This window comes from Paroedura picta, chromosome 9 (genome assembly GCF_049243985.1).
Source record: "Paroedura picta isolate Pp20150507F chromosome 9, Ppicta_v3.0, whole genome shotgun sequence".
In the NCBI taxonomy this organism is placed as follows: domain Eukaryota; kingdom Metazoa; phylum Chordata; class Lepidosauria; order Squamata; family Gekkonidae; genus Paroedura; species Paroedura picta.
Window position 1 is genome coordinate 43,899,974 of NC_135377.1, and position 24,264 is coordinate 43,924,237.

Consider the following 24,264-nt stretch of genomic DNA (forward strand, 5'->3'; position numbering starts at 1 on the left):
CGCCCCTTTGAGTCCCCGCGGAAGAGCCCGCCTCTCGTGGAAAAGGGGGCCGGACCATTCCTGGGCGGGGTCGAGGCGCACGGCCGCCCTCTCGGTCTCCCCCTCTGCTCGGCCAGGCACATTTCTTCCCTCTCGCATTAGCCCTCTAAGAAGGCCGGGTAGGAATGTACTATCATAGGCAGGGGCGGCGGCAGCAGCTATCACGGCGTATCCCAGGCCTCGGCAAAGCCGCCGTCTTCGCCGCTAAGCCGCCCATGCTGCGGGACAGCCAGACAGTCACGTCGCGCTGAGGAGGCCTCCGTTTGCCGCTGAGCGCTTCAGGACGGACTGCGTCCCCCCCTCCCTTAAGTCACCAGTGGTTCGGCCCAACGGCAACCGCTTCCTCCTTCAGCTCACTCGCCTGGCCAGAGCGTTGCCGCCGCCTGAGAGGCGGAGGACGGGTCGCGAGAGGGGCCTGTGGGAGCGCGGAGTCCTCGTTCGCGCGGGCGCCAAGATGTCGGTGGCGTTCGCGGCTCCTAGGCAGCGGGGGAAAGGCGAGATCACGCCGGCTGCGATCCAGAAGGTGGGCTGCGAGGCCTGGTCCGGGAGGCTGCTGGGTCTGGCGAGGGGGCTTGGCCGCGGCTTGCTCTCCCCTCCCCTCCCCCGGGGGTGGGGGTGGTTTGGAAGGGGCAGGGGGTGGGGTGCGCGGTGGCCAGCCGCCCCGCCGTCATAGTGGTCCCCACCCCATCCCCGTGGTCTCGTGCGGAGGGAAATGGAGGTTGCTGAGACGTCACGTGCCCAGGGGGTGACTGAAGTGAGCCTTGTTGTTTCACGTCCCCTTTTTCTGGTCTGCTCCGCTCAGGCTCAAGGGTTTCATGTGTTCTTTCAAAACAAGCGCCTTTTACAGACTAACAAAGTGCATTCTGTCAGTGGCCCATGCAGGAGTCTCGGGAAGTAGGCCCGTTTTATGATTCTTTCGTCTCCCTCCCACGTTATGGGTGGGTTATAAGTGGAGCAACCCAGTTAGTCGGTTTTAGCAAAACAGGAATCAGCCTTATGATAATAATAAACGTTAGTCTGTGGGATGGTAAGGAGAGTGAGTGGCCTGGGGCCAGCTCCTTGCATTTGAGACTTGTACTTCTTCTTTTAGGTTATTCGTTTTAAAGGTTTAGTCACACAGTGAAAAGAGCCCACGTAACTTGAACCATACACTCAATAGGAAAAAGGAAAGTGTAAAAGGCTACTAGAACCGCATTCAGATATAGCTAGACCAATATGTATGTAAAAGTTAGTAAGTACAGAGAAGGGAAAATGCAGGGGTTAGTGGAATCCAGGTAATACAGGAATTGTTGCTTTAGATGGTAGAGAAATATTTCCTCATGCACAATGAAGTTGCCAAACATGACTCATGTGGCTTTTCTTTTGGTACAGGTAGAGAGAAAGGGGCAGGCAGCTTTAAAAGAGCATAACCTTCAAAATGTGCTAGAAACATTTTTTTCCCTAAATAGTGATGCAAGTTCCTGTGTTTGATGTATTTTGAGTATTGGTATAGTCATTAAAAGCTGAAGGTTATAAATAAGTTAGAACTCTTCTTTCTTTCTGGCTGGTTACATCTCAAATAAGGACCCACTTGGAAACCACTCAATAACTAGCAGTGATTTAACAAAAAGTAATTATAACATCTTTTTGAGGTTCTCTCCTCCTTGGGAAAAAGTGGGTAAGAAATACTATCTTTTGTGGGAATATAGGACTTCCAATTGGACAAGATTATTTTTTTGGTTGTGTACGTAGCTGTTTGAATCTGAACCACCTGATGACTAGAAATTACCTACTAGTGAAGAAAACATATGTTGGTCTTTGCTTTCACAAGAACTTGACCAATTTATGTTGAGAAACTGTCATTAAAAGGGGAATACTTTTTTGGTTTTTGCTGGAAGTGATTGGGTGCTTTTATTGTAATCACTATGGGCCCATTATGCACGGCCGCCGAAACAGTGATTTCGGGTCTCATGGAAAACGCGGAGGAGGAAGAAGCGAAGCAAACCGCTTATGCATGGGAGGGGACGCAACGGCGGCAAAACCCAGAGTAACCGATTATGCACGCAGCGACCCCGGCGCTGCTTTTGGTTGCTCCCAGGTCACCCAGAAGCTGCGCTTTCTTCCGCGTTTCGCTAACGCGGCTTTTTTGGTGTCATGCACCGAATCTACGGCCAGTTGCAGCCGGCTCCGTGCATTATCAGTGATTTTAGTTGCCGCCATTCCACCCCGAATGTGCCCTATCCCCCCCCCCCCCCCGTGCATACTGGGACTATGTCAGAACTTCCATGTTCTGTGTATGGAGGAAAAGAATAATGTGGTGCTTTGCCGCAACTTGACAAACTTGCTTGGAATGCAAATTTAAGGTCTTTATTGAACTATGTGTAATATAAATCAATGTGATGTGATAGGTAAGGCTCTGAACTAGGATCTAGGAGACCCAGATCTCTCCTTTGCCATAGTGCTTACTGGGCAGCCTTGGAGCCAGCACTTTCTCTTGGCCTAACCTGGCTCAAAAAGTTAAGATAAAATGCGGAAGGGAGACCTATGTGTGTGGTTGAGTGCACTGGAGGAAGGATTGGATAAAAATGCTATGTAGATAAAACCAATACTCGTGTGGATTGGGCCTAGATAGCCCAGGCTAGCCAAATCTCATCAGATTTTGGAAGTTAAGCAGGGTTGCCCCTGGTTAATATTTTGATGGGAGACCACCAAGTTAATATAAGGGTTGCAGTGTGGAGGCATGCTACCTCTGTTAGTATCTTCCCTTGAAAGATCCCTACTCAGTGACCATCTGTCAGCTGCAGCTTCATGTGAAAAAAAAGGAGGTTGTTACTGGGATTGAGGACCATATTTGAAAGATGCAGCTGTATGATACAAGATTGCCTTTTGGGAGTTTGTAAAATCTGTCTGTAGAAAAACTTGTATGACTGGAAATACGGCTACAGAAAATGTGTAGGTGTTGTGACTTTGGGTATTACTTAGTTCGTTAAAGTAATAGTTTGCCATAACTTGTTGGTGCATGTTGCAAACATGAGGACTTCTACTTTCAGACCTGATTAATTGAAGTGGTTAGCATTATCACAAGACTATATTTTGAGCAACTGACCCAAAGATGATTGCCCTTCGCATCGTAATTTTTGTTCTTGGTGTAGTATAATAGTAGAATGAGGTACAAATCAGGAAGTCTAGGGCAACCTAGTCTTCCATCATACTCAGATGGGTTTGGAGAAGTTGTTCTCTGAGCCTCTGTGCCTGTATTGTCCCTTTTACTTGCCATCCTCTGTGGGAGTACTAATACTGGCCTATGTTATAGCTAGTTGTAAGGATGTCAACAATGCAATGTATGGAATAGCACTTTGAATATTCCAAAATGCTGTGTAAATGCTAAGTATTATTCCTGACAAGATGTCTGCTTATTAGCTGCTATTAGCATCACAATTTTTGGTAGATAAATTCTTGAGCAAAATGTAGAATAAAGATTTTATTTATTTGATTCTCTTTGTGAACTTTAGTGGTAGGAATTTTTGGTAGAAGTGAAAAATCCTCATGGCTCAAGTAGTTGTCTCCTGAAAGATGTTCCTTCCTAAAATAAATAAATAGAAAATATTCCAGTCTTTGACATTTCTGGGTACCAGGTTGCATTGCAACCTGTAGTTTGCTTGTGGAACCCAAAGGTTTGGTAGCCATCAGCCAGTGAAGTCTGTTACAGGTTTTAAAAGAAAAAGGGAAGTCATCCCTTAAAAGGAATGCCCTGCAAAAATGTCTAGCAGAGAACGAATTTATTACTTGGATCTGAGTACTGCAGAGAAGAGAGATCAAGTGTGCCCCCCATTGTCTTTATTGAGAATTTCCGCAACTGGGGAAAAGCTGAATGTTTGTTTGTTTGGTTTCTATACCGCCAGCTCCCTGACCGGCCAGCTCATGGCGGTTCACAAAAACATAATAAAACAGTACACCATAAAATGGCAAGATTATCATCTCACTGATAAAAATGAAATACACAACCGATAAAATGGCATAGATGGCGACCACAACTATTTATCACTAGACCTGTATTCCTCAGCTCAGCTCAACCATTCCTGGCAATGACAACAACATGTAAAATTAGGGGCGATAGCAGGCCCCCTCCCAGGGGGTCCAGATGTTACAAGGACAGTTGTACTTGGTAACGTTCCAGAATCTTGGACCACTTGCAGTAAACACCATTCTCTTTGCAAATAACTGATGTTCTTAGCTCTTCAACTGAGTAAGATGAATTTAGGTATGGTCTAAATTTAAAAGAGGCAAGATGTATGGAAATGGACTGCAAAAGTTTTTGTGGCATGGAGGTAAATAACATCACTTGATAACTGACATCCCATGAATTTAAAAGGACAGGATATTTTTTCCAAGCCAGTTGGTAACCTTATTTATAACTTTAGAGGCAACATTAAACTTGTTCAATATGAAAGAGAAGAAATTGTCGTCAAGAAGGATGATTCTAGTCTTATTTTGGAGTAGGAGAAGCAAGTTGTCAAGGCCTGCTATAGTCCTGACAAGTTGTGAGAAAGGGTCAGATGTGAAATAAAACTATTTGAGCAAATTCATTGCTTCTGAATGAAGAATGGTTCCTGCTTTTGTAACAGAATCATCTTGGTCCCGAGTTTATTTTGGATCTGTAATTCTGTTGGGCATACTATTTTCCATTTCCATCTTACACACATCCACAAGTAATATTTTAAAGAGGTTTTTACATTTCATTTGTTTCATCCTTCCCACTCCAAATTTAAAAAGAGATTGCATAAAAGAAAATAGTAATGAAACGGAATCTAAGATTCCTAAAAGAGTTAAAAATCTGGACAGAATGCATTGCCAAACCACAAGTTTACATGGGTGTAAGTGTCACCATATAGACTGTGTGCTAAAATTTTAGTATATCAATAATAAAGACTACAAGTCTTCAAGAAAATAGCTAGAAATGGGCTACCAACTTGTATTCCAGCACCTGTTCCTGAAAACAAAAGCCAAAGTAATTCGTTAGCCAACCAGTATTTAAACTGAAATGAGTAATTAGCATTGCAACAATATGCATTAACAATGAACAAGAGAACATAGTTCATTGTATGCTAGTCTGCATTCACTGTGTTCTAAGAATCTGCTTTATTATTTCAGATGTTGGATGAAAACAACCACCTTATTCAGTGTATAATGGACTACCAGAATAAAGGGAAGACGGCAGAATGTTCTCAGTAAGTTTTTATATGTATGTAGTTGATACCGTTCACTCTTGCCACACTTTAAAGAACCTATGGAGCTGGGAGGTTGCAGAAGTGAATGAGATGTATGTAGGGAAGTCTGCACCAATACAGACTACATCATTACTGTAAACTCTGTAGCTGGCACAGGTACCTTACCAAAATCTCAGTTCCGTCATGTGATGCAGAAAATGTGGGCTAGCAGGTGTTAGCTTGCACTTCATCAGTACTGTTGTTATGACCGCTCAGGAAACAAGGAAATAACAAAACAGTTTTTAGCTAGTAGTACAATTCAGCACATTGAGAGAGGGAGTGATAGTTTTGAAAAGATGGCATTCTAGCTGATAGGTGCTACATTCTAATATTGCTTTGCATGCAAAAGGTTCCAAGTTTAAGCCCCAGCACCTCAAGTTTTAAGGGTCAAGTCATAGGCGATGTGAAAGCCGTCTGCCTGAGATCCTGGAAAGCTGCTGCCAGACAATGCAAACCTTGAAGGACCAATGATCTGGTTCAGTATAAGGCAGGGGTGGTCAAACTGTGGCCCTCCAGATGTCCATGGACTCCAATTCCCATGAACCCCTGCCAGCAGTAGCCAGACTGTTGGAGGTTTTGAATTTTGAAAACAGCACCACCTACATGACACTGGTTGTCAGTTAGTTTCAAAGCTGAATTCCACAGGCCAGGACTGGCTAGGAAGAGGTATCTTAGCCTTTGTGGACAGCAGATGGACTGCTGCATTCTTCACCAGTTGAAGTTTCTGAACAGTTTCTTGAGGACAGTATAAGGCACATCATATTACAGTGTCCTAAACAAAAGGCTACCATTGAAATAGGCACAGTGTGGGACAACCATCAGTAAGAATTCTTAACTGGCCTTGGTTTAGACATACTCTCCTCTTTTCCTCTTTAACAGGTATCAACAGTTGCTGCATACGAACTTGGTCTATCTAGCTACAATAGCAGACTCCAATCAAAATATGCAAACAATATTGCCACCAGTGAGTACCTCAAAAATATTGCATTATACATAAAGATATATTTGAACAAAGACCGCATTTAGCAAATATAGATACTGGCTTTTTTGCATTAGGGTTTTTGTGTTATATTAAAAACAGCTACTACTACTAGGTACTGCGTATGTGGCTATTTTTTCCCCTTTGTGTTCTTTGTTATGATAACACCACCTGGGACTCAGCTTGTATTTCTTGTATTCCTTGTATTCCTAGACTCTACTCATGATCCTGGCATTAATCTGGTCTGGTGAGACCATGGTTGTCTCCCCTCTTCCTGTCACAGCTTACTTGTTGTGTGCTTGCAGCCCTCTTGGTTCTGAGTCTGCAAAGACTGAACATTACTAAGGATCAGTCACACAGAAGGTTGAGGCTTTTAATGTTTACAATCTTCCTTCTAAGTGTGGGCTTGGAGCAGGTAATAAATATCCACCATAAAAATTAACAGTATTATTGCCATCACAGCTGATTTTAAAACCTGCAACTTGCAGTGCGTTGATTTAAAGTGAGCATTGTGTCTAACCACTAAGCAGTTGCTCCAGAATAGGGGTAGGCACAAATCTCAAAATTCCTGTTTGGGGTTCGGGCCAGGCCTGAAGTGAACTGAGATGAATGTTCCCAACATGGATCCCCCTTCTGGCCGCAGGAGAGGGGATTGCCCATCCATTTCACTTCTGCTTTGATGCCCTGCTCAGCTGTTGGGTTTAAATGACCCAAACAGCCAAACTGGACAAAAGTCCTGTAGATTTTCAGAGAAGACACCTTCCCTGACATCAGTTTGGGGGCTACGAATTGGGTCAAATTTGTGCCAATGTTTGGCTTGTTTCTCTCCCTACCCAAGAAACCTTAAAATGATTCTAGAGGATGGTGACCTTTTACAAATGTTGTGAATAAGAAAGCAACCACTGAAAGTATTGAACTGAATAGTTCTGTTGTAATAGGGTTGTATGCAAATACGCAGTCAGTTGAGGCAGTGCAACACAATATTACGGCTAAGAGTCTCTTAAGTGTGCACATAGAAGTCATCACTGTGAGTTGTGTGTAAAAAAAAACTATGGGAAGTTACTGTTATAGCATCTACCCTGGCAGTACACTTCTGATCTACCACCGGTCACAAGGTGGGGTTGTAGCATTTTGACACCTGTTGAGACTCCTGAACTGTTGCTAAGCCTCCGAGACTGCTAGCCTGTGTACCAAGGCTAAGCCCCGAGATAGGGCAAGCACAAGTCCTTTCAAGATTCAGCTAGTCTGCCCTCTAGCATTGATGGTTTACAGTGATCTGTTTGGTGCAAAACTATGTTCTGAGCTTTATGTCATTAGACGTTTAGCAGCTGAACAAGAACCGCCACTGCAGTTGCCCATTACTGTCTGCTGGGATTGCCCTGTTTGTGCTGATAGCTCACCCCAAATTATGGCTAACAGAATCAAGGGCAGCTACAGAATTCTGCAAGTAAAAGTGAAGAGTAGTGGAGTGAGGGGGGAAAGGACCCAGGATATCCATTTTGTATCCTTTGAGAGAATCACAGATGAATAATATTTAATGTATAATGAAAAGATAATCAAATGTATCATACTGAAATATATCATCAGCTGCGTTGACTTCTGATTCTGTAATCCTAGGCTGGTTTCATTGTTCATTAGTTTTCATTGCATTTTCAATTCTGTAATCTCTTTTGAGTCTCAATGAGTAAGAGGGGGCTATAGAGTGAGTAAATCATACATTTTAACTCTTACAATAGGCTTGTAAGAAAGATCACTAATCCTCGTGGGGTCAGGAGAAATGAAAGGTGACCCTGGGCAAACTGTCCAGTGAGTTGATACTTGAGGTGAGATTGAAAGTAGAAGAGAAGAAATGTGTAGTTAAGTTTTTTTTCCTTTTTTTTTAAACATAGCAACTCAAAACCTGACTGGTGTACGCTGCATCTTTTTAATTTCTTTTCTTTTTTTACTTTATAAGTGTTTATGATAAATAAAAAGCTCTTCAACTATGCCTTCTGGGAAAATATATATACCTTCAGCTAGAGGCTGTGATTTTAAACTGAGTGTCTTTGATACATAAAACGTATAGCTTATTAGTGGGTAGCTTATCAAATACTGCTTTCCTTTAAAACTCAGTGCTATATATACTACATAGAGTTTTAAGTATTATAACATAGCAGTGTCTAAAAATCTTTTATAATAATTGAAAGCGTCCATTTTTAAGGCATGAATTCCACAGAATTGGTATGAGTTCAAATTTTCGGACATTGACCTGTACTAGGCCTTCGATGCCAGAGAAATAAATCTGAAATCTTTGATAAAAGGACACATTCTTGACTTAATACTTGTCTTAGTGTCACATTAAATATTTAGGATATAAATCCTAAAAAAAACACACCTTTCATAGAAGAAAAAGAATTGCAGGTTCAGAATCAAATATGTGTAACATGTTCATTATGAAAGTGGCATTTACTGGACACGAGGCAGTACAAGTAGTAAACATTTCTGAAGAAACAAAAAATGCTTTTGCATGTGCTTGTCTCTGTACTATGGTCACATAGGTAGCTGTTGTACCACATGTACATACAGTATATTCATTGGACTAATTGTCTGTTTCACTGGATTGTCTTTCAGCCACCTACGCAGAATATGCCAATGGGTCCAGGGGGGATGAATCAAAGTGGTCCTCCCCCACCTCCACGTTCTCATAATATGGGCTCAGATGGGATGGTAGGTGGGGGCCCTCCTGCACCGCACATGCAGAACCAGATGAATGGCCAGATGCCTGGTAAGTTTCTCTCCTCGAAGACATTAACACCAGGGTTGCTCAGCAACTGAAACAACATGTGGGCTCAAGGGATAGAAGATTGTTGATGACAAAACTGCTTTTGAATGCCCCTGAGTACAAGCTCTTTTAGTGTTTGTTAGCTACAGAGCAACGTGACCTGTATTCTGTGTTTATCAGGCTGCCCTTGGGCTTTGATGTAGCTGACACACAGCATTCCTCTGAACAGAACTGGCTAATTTTAGTCTATTGAGAACCATGTGGTGCAGCTGTGTTTAGAAGGTTTATTGAAAAAAGGCATTGGCCTATGGTTGAATAAATATAAATTCTTCTTTAAGGAAATTATCTGAAACTATTGCAGCTCCATGAATGAGACAGTTAAGCTTTTTCAAGACTGCCTCCCAGCTGTGGCTCTCAAGGCAGTGTACAAATAAACATGCAACAATACAAAAAAAAGAGTAGCAGTAAAATTTTAATGTTCACAGAATAGATTAAAATCTTCTATCTAATATATAGTAAATAAAACAGACTTGGGCACGGGGTAAAGATAACTCCCACAGAGAAGTTGCAAGGCAAAAACTTCCACTCACTTGCTTAAGAGGAGAAAATTTAGCAAGTACCAAATGCCTTCTTGCCTTCTCCACTCCACCAAATGCTTTCTCCACTCTCAGCCACAAAGTCACGGCTTGGAGTGACCTCTTGAGTTCTTTTGCCTTTTAACTCTAGTTATTCAGCAATATTCATATAATCAGTAATGTTTAGTACACACATGGTCATAATTTTGCAGGTGCTGCTGTACTGGATAAATCATATTTCCCTAATCTTTTGTTCAGATATATCTTTAAAAAAAAAATCGTTTATCTGGTGATTGCGTTAGAAAATTTGTTCTTTGACTGATCCTACTGGTAGAATTTTGGGACTTTAATATCTTTTTGGAGGGATAGGATATTTTATTCAAATGTTACTTTTGTAAGTAAAGAAAGTGTTTCCACATCATAATAGCTCCATGCACTACAAGATCCCACAACAGGTCTGTATTTTTTAAAATCTCCTTGGTATTTTCTAGTTTGTCTGTAGATTGGTCAAAGACGTAGAATCCTGTAAAAAACATTGTGATTGTATCAAAATTCTTCTTTCTCTGGAGATGTTTTCTAGAATAGCGGTCCCCAACCTTCTTCTGGTCGGGGACCGCCTCCGGGGATGGGGGAGAGCCAGCGGCCCGGCTGCCGCAGTTGCTCATAAACGCGCATGCCCAATTGCTGCGCATGTGCGTTTTGGCCGCCGGGGGCGCAAACGTGCATGCGTGGCAGTTCCACGCGTGCGCGTTTGCGTAGCTGCCGCGCCGCCTGCCGCACCGGCTGCCGTGCCGGCCTCTTTCCCCCCCCCTCTCGCTGCAGGGGGGTGAGGCAGGCGCAGCTGCTGGCGGCCCGGTATGATGGCCTTTGCGGCCCGGTACCGGGTCACAGACCGGGGGTTGGGGACCCCTGTTCTAGAATATACATGTTTTCTCGAACGTAACATACATATGTACTAATGTATAGACCAGTGAGAAAGTCACTCAAACACAAACTCCCCTCAACTTTAAACATAAGCAGTTGTTCAAAAATATGTTACTATGGTACTTTATGTATCTGTCCATGAATACCTAACAAGAGGAAGAGAAAGCAAGCTCTATCATGTTGTATGTCCAGAAAGGAAGCTTTTAAAAATGGATAGATTACTATGAATGCCCAGATTTTTCATCTTTTGAGATTATGAGCAGGAAGCTGTGGTCCAATCTGACTTTGAGTGCCATGTTAAGCAAGTGGATAGGGTTTTCCACCCTAGTTTGTTACAGCTTCCCTTAAAGCAATAGAGCCAAACTGCTGGTCTGTGTAAAAAATCAACAAGGCCTACTTGCTGGTATATAATTGTGACAAAAAATGCAGACAGCTGCAGTGTGTACGTGTGTGCATGCATGCCCAGGCCTCTTCGTGGACTGAAACAATACAAAGGGGTAAACTGTAAATGTAGATCATAAGTGTTTGGTTTTAGATTTGTTAGAATCTAATTTATCTGTAATCACATGACATTTGTTTAGTGCTGTTATTGCGGCCCAGTATGATTTTTACCTTCTCAGTTATTTATGCATGGAAACTAGGAGTGTGGAATGGGCTCATGCTCTTCCTCACCCTATGTCTTCCATAAAAATCTGACTATGTATGCTCTAGCTCAAGCCATAAGGCTGTACTGGCAATGGCAAATTATTTCTTCTTATGAGAAGAATGGCTCCTAGTTTCTGTTTTGTCATCAAAGATCCCTAGTAACTTTCATGGTCCCTTCAAATAATCAAATCTTTTACATTCATCCTTTTTGTTTTTCTCTAAAGCAGAGCAGTACACAAATAAAACTGCTTTTGGTCATGTCTCTGTCAGTTTAATTTGTTTTAATCTGCTCTATGATTGTACGGGTAATAGTGAAAACAGTTTTACTGAGCTACCGGATTGAATTTAAAGTAAATGTCATATTAGCCTTGGAATTTTGGGTATTTAGAAACTGGGATAAATAATTTGTTTTTCTTCAAAGGACCTAACCACATGACTATGCAGGGACCTGGGCCTAACCAACTCAATATGACAAACAATTCTATGACCATGCCTTCAAGTAGTCATGGCTCCATGGGAGGTTATAATCATTCAGTGCCATCTTCTCAAAGCATACCTGGACAAAATCAGATGACAATGAGCCAAGGACAGCCTATGGGCAATTATGGTCCCAGACCAAACATAAGTATGCAACCAAACCAAGGTAAATAAAAAAATGACCGTTCCTTTAATTTTAGAAAATTGCAAAAGCTCAATCAAAAGAATTAGAAAGAAACTGCACAGTACTGTATCTTTTTTTTACTAACAAATTTTCTGTTTCATCTCACTAAATGTAGGAAATCTATAGCTGTGTAAAATATATTGTTAGTATTTTAGCATATTTTGGGTACAAAAGAAATAAGGAATGCCAGACTGGTGAGGAAATATAAAATAATTATTGATTCATTTACAGGGTTTGCTGGCAAAAATTACAAAGTGGATGAAAAAGTTGGAGAGAAGAAGATTTAGGAAAGGGAAGAATATTTGTTTTCCTAATTAAATTGTTTCACTATTTAGAACACCTCAGTTTTTCAAAAGTAAGCAAAACAATCATAAAACACTTCCATGAGAGTAAGCCCACTGAATACACCTGAGTAAACCTGCTTAGGATGCCACTGTAAGAGCATTTTAAGGTATAACAGCTCAAAATTACACAACTCAAATATGTATATAAAGTTTTATTCCTTGGCATTCTAAGAGTTTACTTATTAGAAAAGTATTTCATTAGCCAACTTTAGTCTTATAGTTTGGTGTGGTAATTATCTGCAGAAATTTGACAGAGAACCAGTCTTCAGTGACAGTCTTCGAATTTTTATGCTGTACTAGGTTCACTATTAGTTAAAGTACCGTCTTCTACATTCAGCACATTTAAAGTCTGTTCTTCTTCAGTTTTTGCAAGATTTATATTATCAACTACTTTTTGTGTATTAGCCCTGAATGCTATTGGTTGTGTTTCACTGGAACAGGTTTAAAATCATGTTGTGTTACTAAATTACTTTTTATAAGACTAATAATTAATTCATTAATAAGCAATGGTTTTGATTTATTGTCTTGGCATTTGTGGTTTTTCTTCATGCTAGGCCCAATGATGCATCAGCAGCCTCCTTCCCAGCAATACAATCTGCCACAGGGAGGTGGGCAACATTATCAAGGACAGCAGCCACCAATGGGAATTATGGGCCAAGTTAACCAAGGAAACCATATGATGGGACAGAGGCAGATTCCTCCATACAGACCACCCCAGCAAGGTAAGATTAGATGTTAACTGTCTTCATTTTCAGTTAACTAACACAGGATAAATATTCAAAAAAATATTTTGTCTGCATCCAATTGCACTTTTTCCAGCGACTGAGATAGGTCTACAAAAGATATTAGTACAGGACATGGTTTTACTAGCCCATCTCCCTCCAGTATCTTTTGCTATAACATATGTCTGTATGTTGATCATTTCAGTCTAGAAAGACCTAGCTTTTGTACGTCTTTCCTGGGAATCTGATTTTATTTGCCCCAGCAAATGGCTATTGACATACTCTTGTACTAGTTATGTTCTTGGAGCTAAAAACTCAGTCGATGTTATCTGAATGTTTAGGTATTCATAAGCTTGCTTCTGTATAAAAAAGGTTGTATATGAAAGGCTATGTCTTGGTTTAATATAGGGATACTGGTCATTCTACAGTTATAATGGAATACGTAATTTACATGGGCTTGAAAGCTTGAACACTATAGACAGATTCTTTTGCAACATGTCTCTTTTAAAAAGCAAAAGTATATATTGTGTGTTTTTAGAAATTTGCTTCACATATGGAATTTTAATGCATCAGGATAATGTATACTCACAAAGCATTTCTGAAACACAGCGACATGGGGGGAACGCTATAGATTAATCTGTTTCTCATATTAAAGTGAGAAATTAGTAAGCGTGATAACGGACAAAATAAGTTATTTACATATGACTGGTTGTGGTTTTTCAGGCCCACCACAGCAGTACTCAGGCCAGGAAGACTATTATGGGGACCAATACAGTCATGGTGGACAAGGTCCTCCAGAAGGCATGAACCAGCAATATTACCCTGATGGTAATCTCTCATAATGTTAACTTTCCCATTTTACACACCTGCCCATTATTAGTGGTACACAGAACTACTGAATGAATAATTTCTAGTAACGGATCACTAGAACACTTCTTATATTTTACTAAAGCTTGCAAGTTCAGTAATTTGAAATACAATGGATAACTTTATTTTACAGTTCACTGAAACTACAAAACTTGTAATTTCAGTTCCGGTACAGCTTTCATGTTATTTTTTAAAAACCTCATTTGACTAATAATACAACAAATTCTTTGCAGTGTCCAGGGTCGTTCATGCAGTCATGTAACACATCTGCTTGACAAGATTATTTTGCTTTTTAAAAAGATAGGTAGTTGTTAGTTTTAAATGAAAACACTGCTATTAGGAAAGATTATTATGCTTTCAAAAGTAATTTGGGGGTTTCCCCTCTATTTAAAAAGAATATGATAACATATTATTGGTGCTCAAATTAGGCTCTTAAGATTTTGAAATTCAGTCTTCTTTTACATGTGATTATCAAATTAAAGATCCTTATAATATATGAAGTATGAGGAGATCCAAAGGTACTGTTGAATAAATTAAATTTTAAACTTAGGAAATATTATAAACAGATTTGTGGCTATTACAATGGCTGACATGACATTTGTTAGTTTGTAAAGTTCAATATGCATGGGTAGATTAACTTTTTTTTCAAAATAATACTCGTTTCAGAGTGAATATGGGAATATTCATTGTATTTTTAAGTGCTCAGGTTGTTTTTGCTGAGTTTTTAATTGTTCACTATTGGTCACCATCATGTTCATGGTTTAGTTAACTAACATGTCACAAAATCAGCCTTGAGCACCACTTAGACTGGCTTAACTACAGCCAGTTTTCTGACATGTAAGAGTATACGGTAAGATCATTACACAAAAGTGGTTTAGCAAGTACTGTTAAAGAACTGCAGGTGCGGCTTCATTCTCAGGAGGCATACTATGTCATTTGTTACTGCTTGGTATTACACATAAAGCAACACTGAAATTGTAGTATAATATTTTGAATTTTAAAGCTAAGTAATTTGCATGAACATTTTCTGAAGCTAGCTTGCAAGCCTAGACAAATTTAAGGGACCCAACAATTCTGTTATATTTTGCAAATATATGCTGTTCACCAATAATGGATGTGTTAAACATGATATATGAATATTACCATGATTCTGCAATGACTTACTTCAACAATAAAAAGTAACAGAATGCAGAGATGATACAAAGTGTAAAATGGAGTCAAAATTGTGATATTTATAATTGGAAGAATTCATATGTTTGGGGGATTTTTTGCCTTTCAAGCGCTATTATGAATTTATAAACAGAAATGGCCATGAATTCTTACAGGTTTTGATAAAATATAATGCTATTTTAACAAAAAGGAGTTTCCTTGTTACAACTATGCCTATGAGGATAAAACTCTAGATTTCTAATTGGAAATCAGGCACAGTGTTTTATCAGCAGTATTATAATGCCAGATATCCAGAGCATGTGCTGGTTATAGTAATATGGTAAAGAAGAATTTGCAAAGAAGTATTTCCTGTCCCCTTTCCAACAGATTTGGGAGCAATGGTACATGTGGGAAGATTAATATATGTTAGATACTTTCTGGCTGAAATGCATTTGGATTATTCACAATTCCATTGAATTTTATTTGTAATATAATTCTCATTGCTTTTAACATATGTTTTTCAATTGGAAATCAGTAGGACATGTGTTAGACAAAGTGTGATAATTGGTTTCTTTGATTCTAATTAAATTCAGGTTATTTACATGTGAAAGGCTTAAATGCTTTCATTTTTAAAAAATAAAGAAAAAGTATTTTTCCCCCTCTAATAAAGATTAGAAGAAGCTTAGGACCTTCACTTGCTGTGATGTTGCTAAATCTACTTTCATTAGCCAATTTTTTCTTCTTGTCACATGTTAATTCAATATGAAAGAAAAACCGATTGGTAAATCCTGCTAATTCGATTTCAAGAGTCCTCTTTATGTATTTCCAGCTGACACTAATTTTTTCAGTAAGATGCAATCTTTTTAGGGTTTTCACTCAGAGGCCATTAACGTTTCTTCCTGTCTCTTGTCGAATTGATGTAGGTCATAGTGATTACGGTTATCAGCAACCGTCGTATCCTGAACAAGGCTACGATAGGCCTTATGAGGATTCCTCCCAACATTACTACGAAGGAGGTATCTATATACCTTCACACACACATGCGCACATACATTCCTTTTCCTCTCCCTTTCCACAAAGGAAAAAAAGAATCTTGCACAACGTAACTTATTTCCTGCCCATGCAAAGCTCTTGTAGAATATTAGTTGCTGGCTGTTGAGAGTTGCAGGGAACTTGAAGCATCCAAAATAGTTTCTTGCAAACATCTAAAACTATAACCTTGATTTGTCATTTCTAACAGCAGTAAAATGACTAAAACACTGTTAGTGTTTTTTTTCCAACCATATCTTTTTATTTAAACAAATCCATTGGTCCAGTTGTATATTTTGTGTGTACATATACATACAAATATAGCACCTTTAGGAAACAGCTTGCTGATTTTTGTGTAGCTAGTCTGTGCTCTGTAGCTGTCTTTAATTTTGTCCTTATTTTCATTTAGCATAGTCGTGGCTTTATCAAGTCATGGCATCACGTTCCAGTAAGCTTAATGTTCGTTTGACAGAGATGCTGAAAATACTGCAGTGTAGCCCTGCAAAATCTGGCTTTAACTGCAGTTTGTTTGGCCGAATTCCTTCTGTTTTGGTTTGAGTTTTCTTTCTTTTTGTTTTCCTTTCCAGTTTTTGAGATCAAGACTTGCATTTTCATTTTGTTTTTGTGGTGTTGGCTGTGCTTCTTCAAAAAAAAACCCCTAAAAAACTAGATTCAGAGGAAGTGCCTTTAATTGTTTCTGCTTACCATACTTACAGGAAATTCACAGTATGCTCAACAGCAAGATGCTTATCAAGGACCACCTCAGCAGCAAGGATATCAACAGCAACAATACCCAAGTCAGCAAGGTTACCCTGGACAGCAGCAAGGTTATGGTAAGTCATAAAGAACAGGTTGCCATGGGAAATAAGGAGGTCAAGCAGGCACTTTTATCACACCCCTTTTGCACCCACAGACTTCCCTACTAAAAAGATAACATGCACTCAGCTATATACTCAGCTATGATAGTAATTTTTCTCAACCCAAATGGCCTTAATCTCTTTTTATCTATTTGCTTCATTTGTACCTCAACCTTCTCAGTGATGGGGACCCAAGGTCGCTTACATCATTCTCCTCACCTCTGTTTTATCCTCACAACAACTTTGTAAGGCAGGTTAGGCTGAGAGTGTGACTGGCTCAGGGTCATTCAACGAGTTCTCATAGCACAAATGGGATTCAAACTGAAGTCTCCCAGCTAGCTAGTTTGACACTCTTAATCACTCTACATTTCCACACTAGGTCATTTGGATTTGCATTAGTTTCTCCTGTAAAATTATGTCAGCCACTTACTGATAATGCAGCTTCCCTGTGGGCAAATAACACCTATAAGGGTATTTTGGATCAGGGGAAGGCTGAAACCCTTTCTCTCTATATGTCACGTGTTGATGTGAATCAGGTCCCTGTAGTGCATGGAAGTAAAGTGAAAGTCCAGTTGGAGAACCCAGACCCAGTTCCCTAGGGCAAAATATTGTTTGGCTTTGACCTCAGTCTCATTGTTTTCAGTGCAACTCTTTCCAAGATAAGTAAGCTTCGGCTTATAGCATCAAAGTTGCTGTTTAAAAAAATGTAGGTATGTAAGATTTGAACCATCAACAAAAGCATTGCATATTTTATTTCATTGTTTCTCTGTAACCAGAAGATTCAGTGTGGCTGTCAAAGTAACTTAATTATAAAAATTATTTCCTATGTTTAGAGGTCTAAGGAGAGTTACACCATCCTAGTCCCTTGAAATCAGTGCACTTGGAAGGGTGTGATTCTGCCAAGGAGTGCACTATAGATCAACAGAATTTTAAACTGCAGGATATGTTAATGTCCTTGTTCAGTACATGTTTTCAGGGAAGTGCTGAAAAAGTCATTTGCGTAATTTGCTTGAGAATCTCCTAATAAAATATAAAATGTTTCACAACGAAGTGGAAAGATCAGTGTCTCACTTCTCTGAATAAAATGGTCCTGATATTCAGTGGACCTAGATAAGAAATGGTCAAAATGTTACCTCTATAACCGGTATCCAGAAACACAACTGCATAGTTTGCTGCCATGTCATGGGTCAGTAGGTTAGCATCTGCTTGGCGTGCAGAATGTCCTGGGTTCAGTCTCTGACATCTCCAGCTAAAAGGGCCATGCAGTGGGTGATGTGAAAGACTTCTGCCTGAAACTCTGGAGAGTAGCTGCCAGTCTGAGACCTGATGGTCTGATTCAGCATAAGGCAGCTTTATTTAGGGGTCTTGGGATACAAGATGCTATGACAAAAGGCAAACAGAATTGGGACTATAGAATTGGGATATTCAGAGGCAATATTTTCACCCACTAATCTAAGCTACACTTTAGTAAAGTGATTCCAGTGTTAAAGTGATGTCCTTTTTGAGGCAAGTAGGGCAAAGGTTTGGCTCTGCTTCCACTCTGGGCAGTTTTTCATTTGTTTCTTGCTTTAAGTAAAGCGGGTCTTCAAGTTGTAACCGACCCCTTGATTTCACCCCATTGGTGATCCAGGCATGACATGAGCAGAGATGGTTTCCCTTTGCCTTCCTCTGCAGAGCAAACCTAGTCTTCCTGGTGATCTCACATCAAATGCCAACTCTGCTTAACTTCCTACTTGACAAGATTAATCCAAGCTGTTAGGGCAACTGTGTTTTGTACCTCACATAGTTTCATTGTGAAATTTTACTAGTAGTCTTCTCTGCTGCTAGTACAGATCTAGAATATCTAATAATCAAGGCCAGAACTCGGCTTGAAAGATTGACTCTGATATGATGTTCAGGCTGTGTCCAAGGTACTTTGTGTGGTGAATGCTTAGAGTGTTGAATCCACGTAGACTATTATATGAAAGGATTCCCCTGCTGTTTTTTTAGATTTACATAGCTATGTTGGTTAATTAGATACTGCAGGGCCTTTGTAGGAGACATCACAGTATTTGGATACTCGATCCCTGTTGTAGTATTTGTCCCCAGTCATAGAAGAGATTCCTTTACCAATAAGTGTCAAGAAGGCTAATAGAAAGGAAGATGGCAATTCCCTCTTGCAGGCATATCCTGGCAAGCTTATATATTAGTACATATTCACACATTGCCAGAAAGCAAACCATCAGGAAGTGTTTGCTAAAACAAAGCAGCCATTTTAACTATCAAACACATAATTTGAACAAAAGCTATTTATTTAGCCCATGCACATATTCTTACATGTTATCAGCCCTTCTGCTGATTTTTATTAAGGAATATTAGTGTTAGTATGCTCTAGTGTCACTCTTATTTGTAGAAAATTAACAGTAAAACTTGTTTTGCACGCACAGCTGTGTACAGGCAACCCTTTGCTAGTTTTGTAAATACTGGGAACTTTTAATATTTTATATATACAACAATATATACATGGTAAACAAATCCCTACTGTTTAATCATTATGGCTTTACACCCCTATTATCCCTTCTCATCACAGGGATGTGGTACATGTCATTTGGCCTTAAGTCAAAAAAGGTGATCATATTTGCATGACAAAAATATGAACACCAAAATACAAAAACTGGCATCAAATTAAATTTTAGAAATCCTTATATAGATATAATTGTAATCTTCATATTATGTCACAAAATGAACAGTTATAAATTTTAATTACTAGCTTTAGATAAAGAGCAAATATGGAGAGGGGGGTGATGCTTTGTTTCTGGATTTGTAGTGGTAACAGTTGTGTCCTGTCCGTTTTGCTCTGTAAAATATTTCAGGTCCTTCACAAAGTGGTCCCGGACCCCAGTATACAAATTATCCCCAAGGGCAAGGCCAACAGTATGGGGGATATAGGCCAACACAGCCGGGACCCCCACAGCCACCACAGCAGCGGCCTTATGGATATGACCAGGTATTATTTTTGCAGTCTTATTTTAAACTTGGGTTTCATTGTAAGAATTCCAAACATTGTTTCCTGTTACATAATTATAATAATCACAATGTGAACATCAAATACCAGGTATGTCTCTTTTCTTATCATTAGTTAATAATTACGTATTCAGTGCAAATAAACTCCTTGCTAGCTGACCAAAAATATTAAAATATTAAAAGCTGAAAAACAAGGTCTTCCAAAAATTTAAAAGAATCCTAGTTCTTGCTGCAGCTATTTGCTGTCAGAAAAATACAAAAAATATATCCTTATCAGGTTTTTGAAGGATCAACAGCAAATCTATACACTACAACAGAGTCTGCATATACTTTTAACCATACAAGTTGATAGACGCAAGAAGGAACGCATATCTGCAGATTTCACTAAACCATTGAGTTTTGATTCATCTTTCTAGCTCAGTATAAAATAATTGCGATCAATATTTTCTGCCACACAGTTCTGTGCACCAGACAGAGGTTTGGATTCAGTCAAACATTTGTACTTGCATCTGCAGAGGGAAATTTTCTCACTTTACTCCGCAGGCCAAAAGGTCCCCCAATGCTGTTCCCATGGGACAGATGATCCCCACAAACAGCACTTCAGGAGGTACCTTGGGTTGCACCAGCGAGTGGTAGAAGACAGTTGTACTGTCAGACAGAAATCTTTCTGCCTGCCTAAAATCTTGACTGGTTCCAAGCTAGTCTGTATATATTTTAAGTATTTTTACATGATCAGGAGTTGCATATTGGGAGGTCACTGCTCTGTGTGCTTCCCGTTCTTTTGAGTGTACCCCATGATATTCCCATCAGGTGGCCCAGATGAGCTCAAAAATTGACATTATTCAGCATCCTGTGCGTAAATTAGAACTTTACAATTGAAACTTGTATTTTCATGTTGGATATTCCATTGAGATCTGCATCTGGACAAGAAAGTATTATCATACCACATAAAATCATAACTGTACATCTGATGTTGTGTCGGCCCTCTGGGAAGGGCCCTTACACCGAGAGCCAATCAGAGATCTGGCAAACACTTTCTCATGCCTCTGATCAGCCATCAGTGGGAGGGCCAACCGTAGGCTGCGCCGGGAAGGTTGGTCCTGTCTTCCGGCAAGGCCATGAACCAACCTCTTGCCTGCCACATGGCAGCCAAGTCAGACCACCTTCTCCGCCTCCTTGGCAGAGGGTGGCCCAGCCTGGCAGCTTCCACTGTGGAGGCTCTGCTGCTCTTGCCAGTCTCCCTGCCCCAGGCTGGTTCCCTCCTCCCCAAAGGCCCTGCCACTCTTAGCTGCTTCCTTGCTACTGCCAGAGACTGAGAATGCCAGCTGCTGCCTGAGGAGGCCATGCACATCTCATGCGTTCTTCCCACTAGCAGGGACAGTAAAAGTTGCCTGCCTGCCCTGGAGAGGCCCTGCCACTCTTGACAGCCTCCTCACCACCAGTGGGGGTGGGGCCGCTGCATCCTCTGCTATATGCTCCTTCCCTTCTCTCCATCCTTCTGCTGCAAGAGTTGTGGGGAGAAGCATTGGCCCTCAACACGCTTATTAACATGGGTTTTGTCCCTAGTTATATATTTTAGTCTACTGAAATAAACTGTGCTTGGTCTGAACAATGTTATATATTTATGCATGTGACAGTACCTTGAAGAAAGTTCCTCTGTTTATTTATTCACTCATTTAATTTTATAAATTCTAGGCTTCTAAGTTTTGATCATCTGGGGAAAAAAAACTTTTTCTACCAATTGCAATTACTCTGTATTCTGTTATTAAAAAAGGTAAAGGTATCCCCTGTGCAAGCACCGGGTCATGTCTGACCCTTGGGGTGACGCCCTCCAGCGTTTTCATGGCAGACTCAATACGGGGTGGTTTGCCAGTGCCTTCCCCAGTCATTACCGTTTACCCCCCAGCAAGCTGGGTACTCATTTTACCGACCTCGGAAGGATGGAAGGCTGAGTCAACCCTGAGCCGTCTGCTGGGATCGAACTCCCAGCCTCATGGGCAGAGCTTCAGACAGCATGATTGCTGCCTTACCACTCTGCGCCACAAGAGGCCTTATTCTGTTATTATTAGTAACTATATTATAGAAATTTCACTGGCAGTTCTATTGGTGATGAGAGGATGACTGGTAGAAGTTGTGAATTCTAAAGCATTTTCTCCATTTAATCGTCATCCATACCAGTTTGAGGGAAAACAATAAACTAAAGTAAATGTTATGCAATAGAGTTTTCTGTTGAACTTTTGAATGACTTATCAGTTTAAGAAGACATGGAAGCTCAAGGAAGTTTTCAAATGTATTAATCGTGTAAATTGTGGCCCTCCATCTTTTGTTTTATTTTGTTTCTGAGCAAAATTTTAAAGAACTGCTTTGTGTTTACACTGTCTTATTTTATTTCTAGGGACAGTATGGCAACTATCAGCAATGAAAAATGTCCTTTGAGTACAATAGCTGGTATCTGTTATCAGCTGTATTGTCTCGGCAACACTGTGGACTTCTCCCTGTGAAGAGAATCTTCCATTCCATCTAGTTTTGGAAACATACTTTTCCACATTGTTGATAAATGGCTGTTTTACAGTATATTGCCTGCTTGGGCCAGTTATAAACAAAAGTGATAGTCTTACTGAAAAACAAATTTCGCGTCTCTACTCTAGATGGCAATATTGGACAGAAAATACATTGACAATGTTTTGCAATGAGCTTAGAACTGTGTATCAAACTGTTACAGACTGAAATGTGTGAACAGCATTGTATGTTTATGAAGGTTACGGGAATTTAATATTTTTCCACAGATTCTTTTGTAAGGGGGATATTTTTACAGCAGCAATATTTTGTATATTATGTTTTTCATATGGAATATGCAAGGCAGTACACTACACACTGGGCAGGGTCAGAAACCCATATAGATAGGAAATACAGATTGAAACATGATGAATTCTTGATTATGTTGGTCTCAAAACGTGCAAGAAAGAGCTGGAAGAGGATGTTGCTGCATATACATCCTTGGCAGACTGAGTATGCAGAATAGAAATCCCAGTTATTTAAATGACAAGATGATCATGGGCAATATGACACAATCTGTAAAAAAATAATTTTTTAAGATTTTGTGTGAAATTATTTTGTTAAAAAAATGGTTTCTAGCAGTGGCTTTTTTTTTTTTTTTAATAACAGGAATATGTTTGGGTTGGATTTGTAAGTATCTTGTAACGGTTTCACGTAAACCAAGCTGTAATCTTTTTTTTTTAATTACAGTAACAAGGAATTTTATAAGTCTTCATTTAACCTGGCTTGAATATACAAAGTATTTAAAAACAAATATAGATAAACACATATTTTATTTCACAAGTGTATTTAACTTTTAGTAGGATACTTTGTATGTAACAAGAATAGTATAGAAGCTTTTGTAAAAAACTGTCTAAGCTTTCTCTGCTGAGAGAGTTTCTATTGTTAAGAAATGAGGCATTTGTTGTGTTCGTCCATGTTTGTACTGGTTAATGTGAGACCAAGATTAAGTTTTAGTGAATTTTTTTTAATGCCAAACTGTGTTGTGAACTTCATGATGCTCCACAGTGTTGCTGGTGAAGCTGCCACCATTTGGATCAAGAACATAGCCATAGAGAAGACGAGCTGCTTGAAGTTGTCCTACAGTTGTGTTTCAGGTGCACTGTGTTGCGAAGGAACATGAGCATTCTGACATTCAGATGCTTTAAAGAATGCATCTCAAATCAGCCCAGAATGTCCATAATATTTTGCCGTATAACACAGAAATAGCATTGAATTAATGACCTTAAAAAGATGCATTCTTCCATAATGTTAAACAGAACAAATTTGTTTTTACATTGGTTGCTATTAAAATCACGTTTTTTGTACTGAAACCCAAGGAATATTGGTACAAATGAAATATTACAAGGTTCTGTGCCAATTTTCCACCACTGTGTACTTCATAGCTTTTGAAAACTGTACTCTATCAACTCTAACAGAAGAATAAATTATTTGTGATTTTAATTTCCTCATTTGCTCCTTTAAATTAGATCTCTGTCGCTCTGGTATTTCATTTGGAGACTTTGCTGTAGGTTTTTATTTTGTCATAGTTGGGTCAGGGTAACCAAATTGTATTTGTATTCTAGAACTTTATCAAAATTCTCTTGCCCATAGCCAAGTTAATTAGAATTAACTGTTCAGTAATCAGCATGTTGTTGTGTGTAGGCTGTTTGTTAGACAGTTCTCTCTGAAAATGATGGTCCATGAGGCTATAATCAAGATGACTGAATTAGATAAATGAGTTGAGACAAAAAATGTGCTGAACCCAACCTGCTATAGATATGCTATCTCATTTAAAATAAGCTCAACTGACATTAAGAAATAATTTGTCTTTCCAACCAATCTTTGTTGTCTTATTCTCATTTTTAATGGAAACGAAAATTGCAGTTTTAATAATCAGAATTTCCTCCAGGGCTTCTCTCCAAGGG

General features: G+C 39.6%; 1 protein-coding gene across 4 annotated transcripts; it reads left to right on the top strand.

Moving 5' to 3' along the window:
- The first annotated feature begins 358 nt into the window (after window positions 1–358).
- Window positions 359–23,800, top strand: SS18 (SS18 subunit of BAF chromatin remodeling complex). 4 transcript variants are annotated; one of them, XM_077352561.1, is made up of 11 exons: window positions 359–562; window positions 5,170–5,246; window positions 6,165–6,249; window positions 8,875–9,028; window positions 11,591–11,812; window positions 12,729–12,896; window positions 13,620–13,724; window positions 15,836–15,928; window positions 16,658–16,774; window positions 19,651–19,784; window positions 22,197–23,800. In XM_077352561.1, the coding sequence occupies exons 1-11, from the start codon at window positions 494–496 to the stop codon at window positions 22,221–22,223; spliced, it is 1,251 nt and encodes a 416-aa protein (XP_077208676.1). In that variant the 5' UTR covers window positions 359–493; the 3' UTR covers window positions 22,224–23,800. The 4 variants fall into 4 exon arrangements, with proteins under 4 accessions (XP_077208676.1, XP_077208677.1, XP_077208678.1 ...); XM_077352562.1 differs by lacking the exon at window positions 15,836–15,928; XM_077352563.1 differs by lacking the exon at window positions 13,620–13,724.
- Window positions 23,801–24,264: the final 464 nt, after the last annotated feature.

Bases quoted from the DNA above. Each gene is read 5' to 3' on its own strand.
- SS18 (XM_077352561.1), top strand. From the start codon at position 494: ATGTCGGTGGCGTTCGCGGCTCCTAGGCAGCGGGGGAAAGGCGAGATC. The intron at 16,775-19,650 runs GTAAGTCATAAA...AAAATATTTCAG, and splicing joins TGGACAGCAGCAAGGTTATG to GTCCTTCACAAAGTGGTCCC. The intron at 19,785-22,196 runs GTATTATTTTTG...TTTTATTTCTAG, and splicing joins GGCCTTATGGATATGACCAG to GGACAGTATGGCAACTATCA.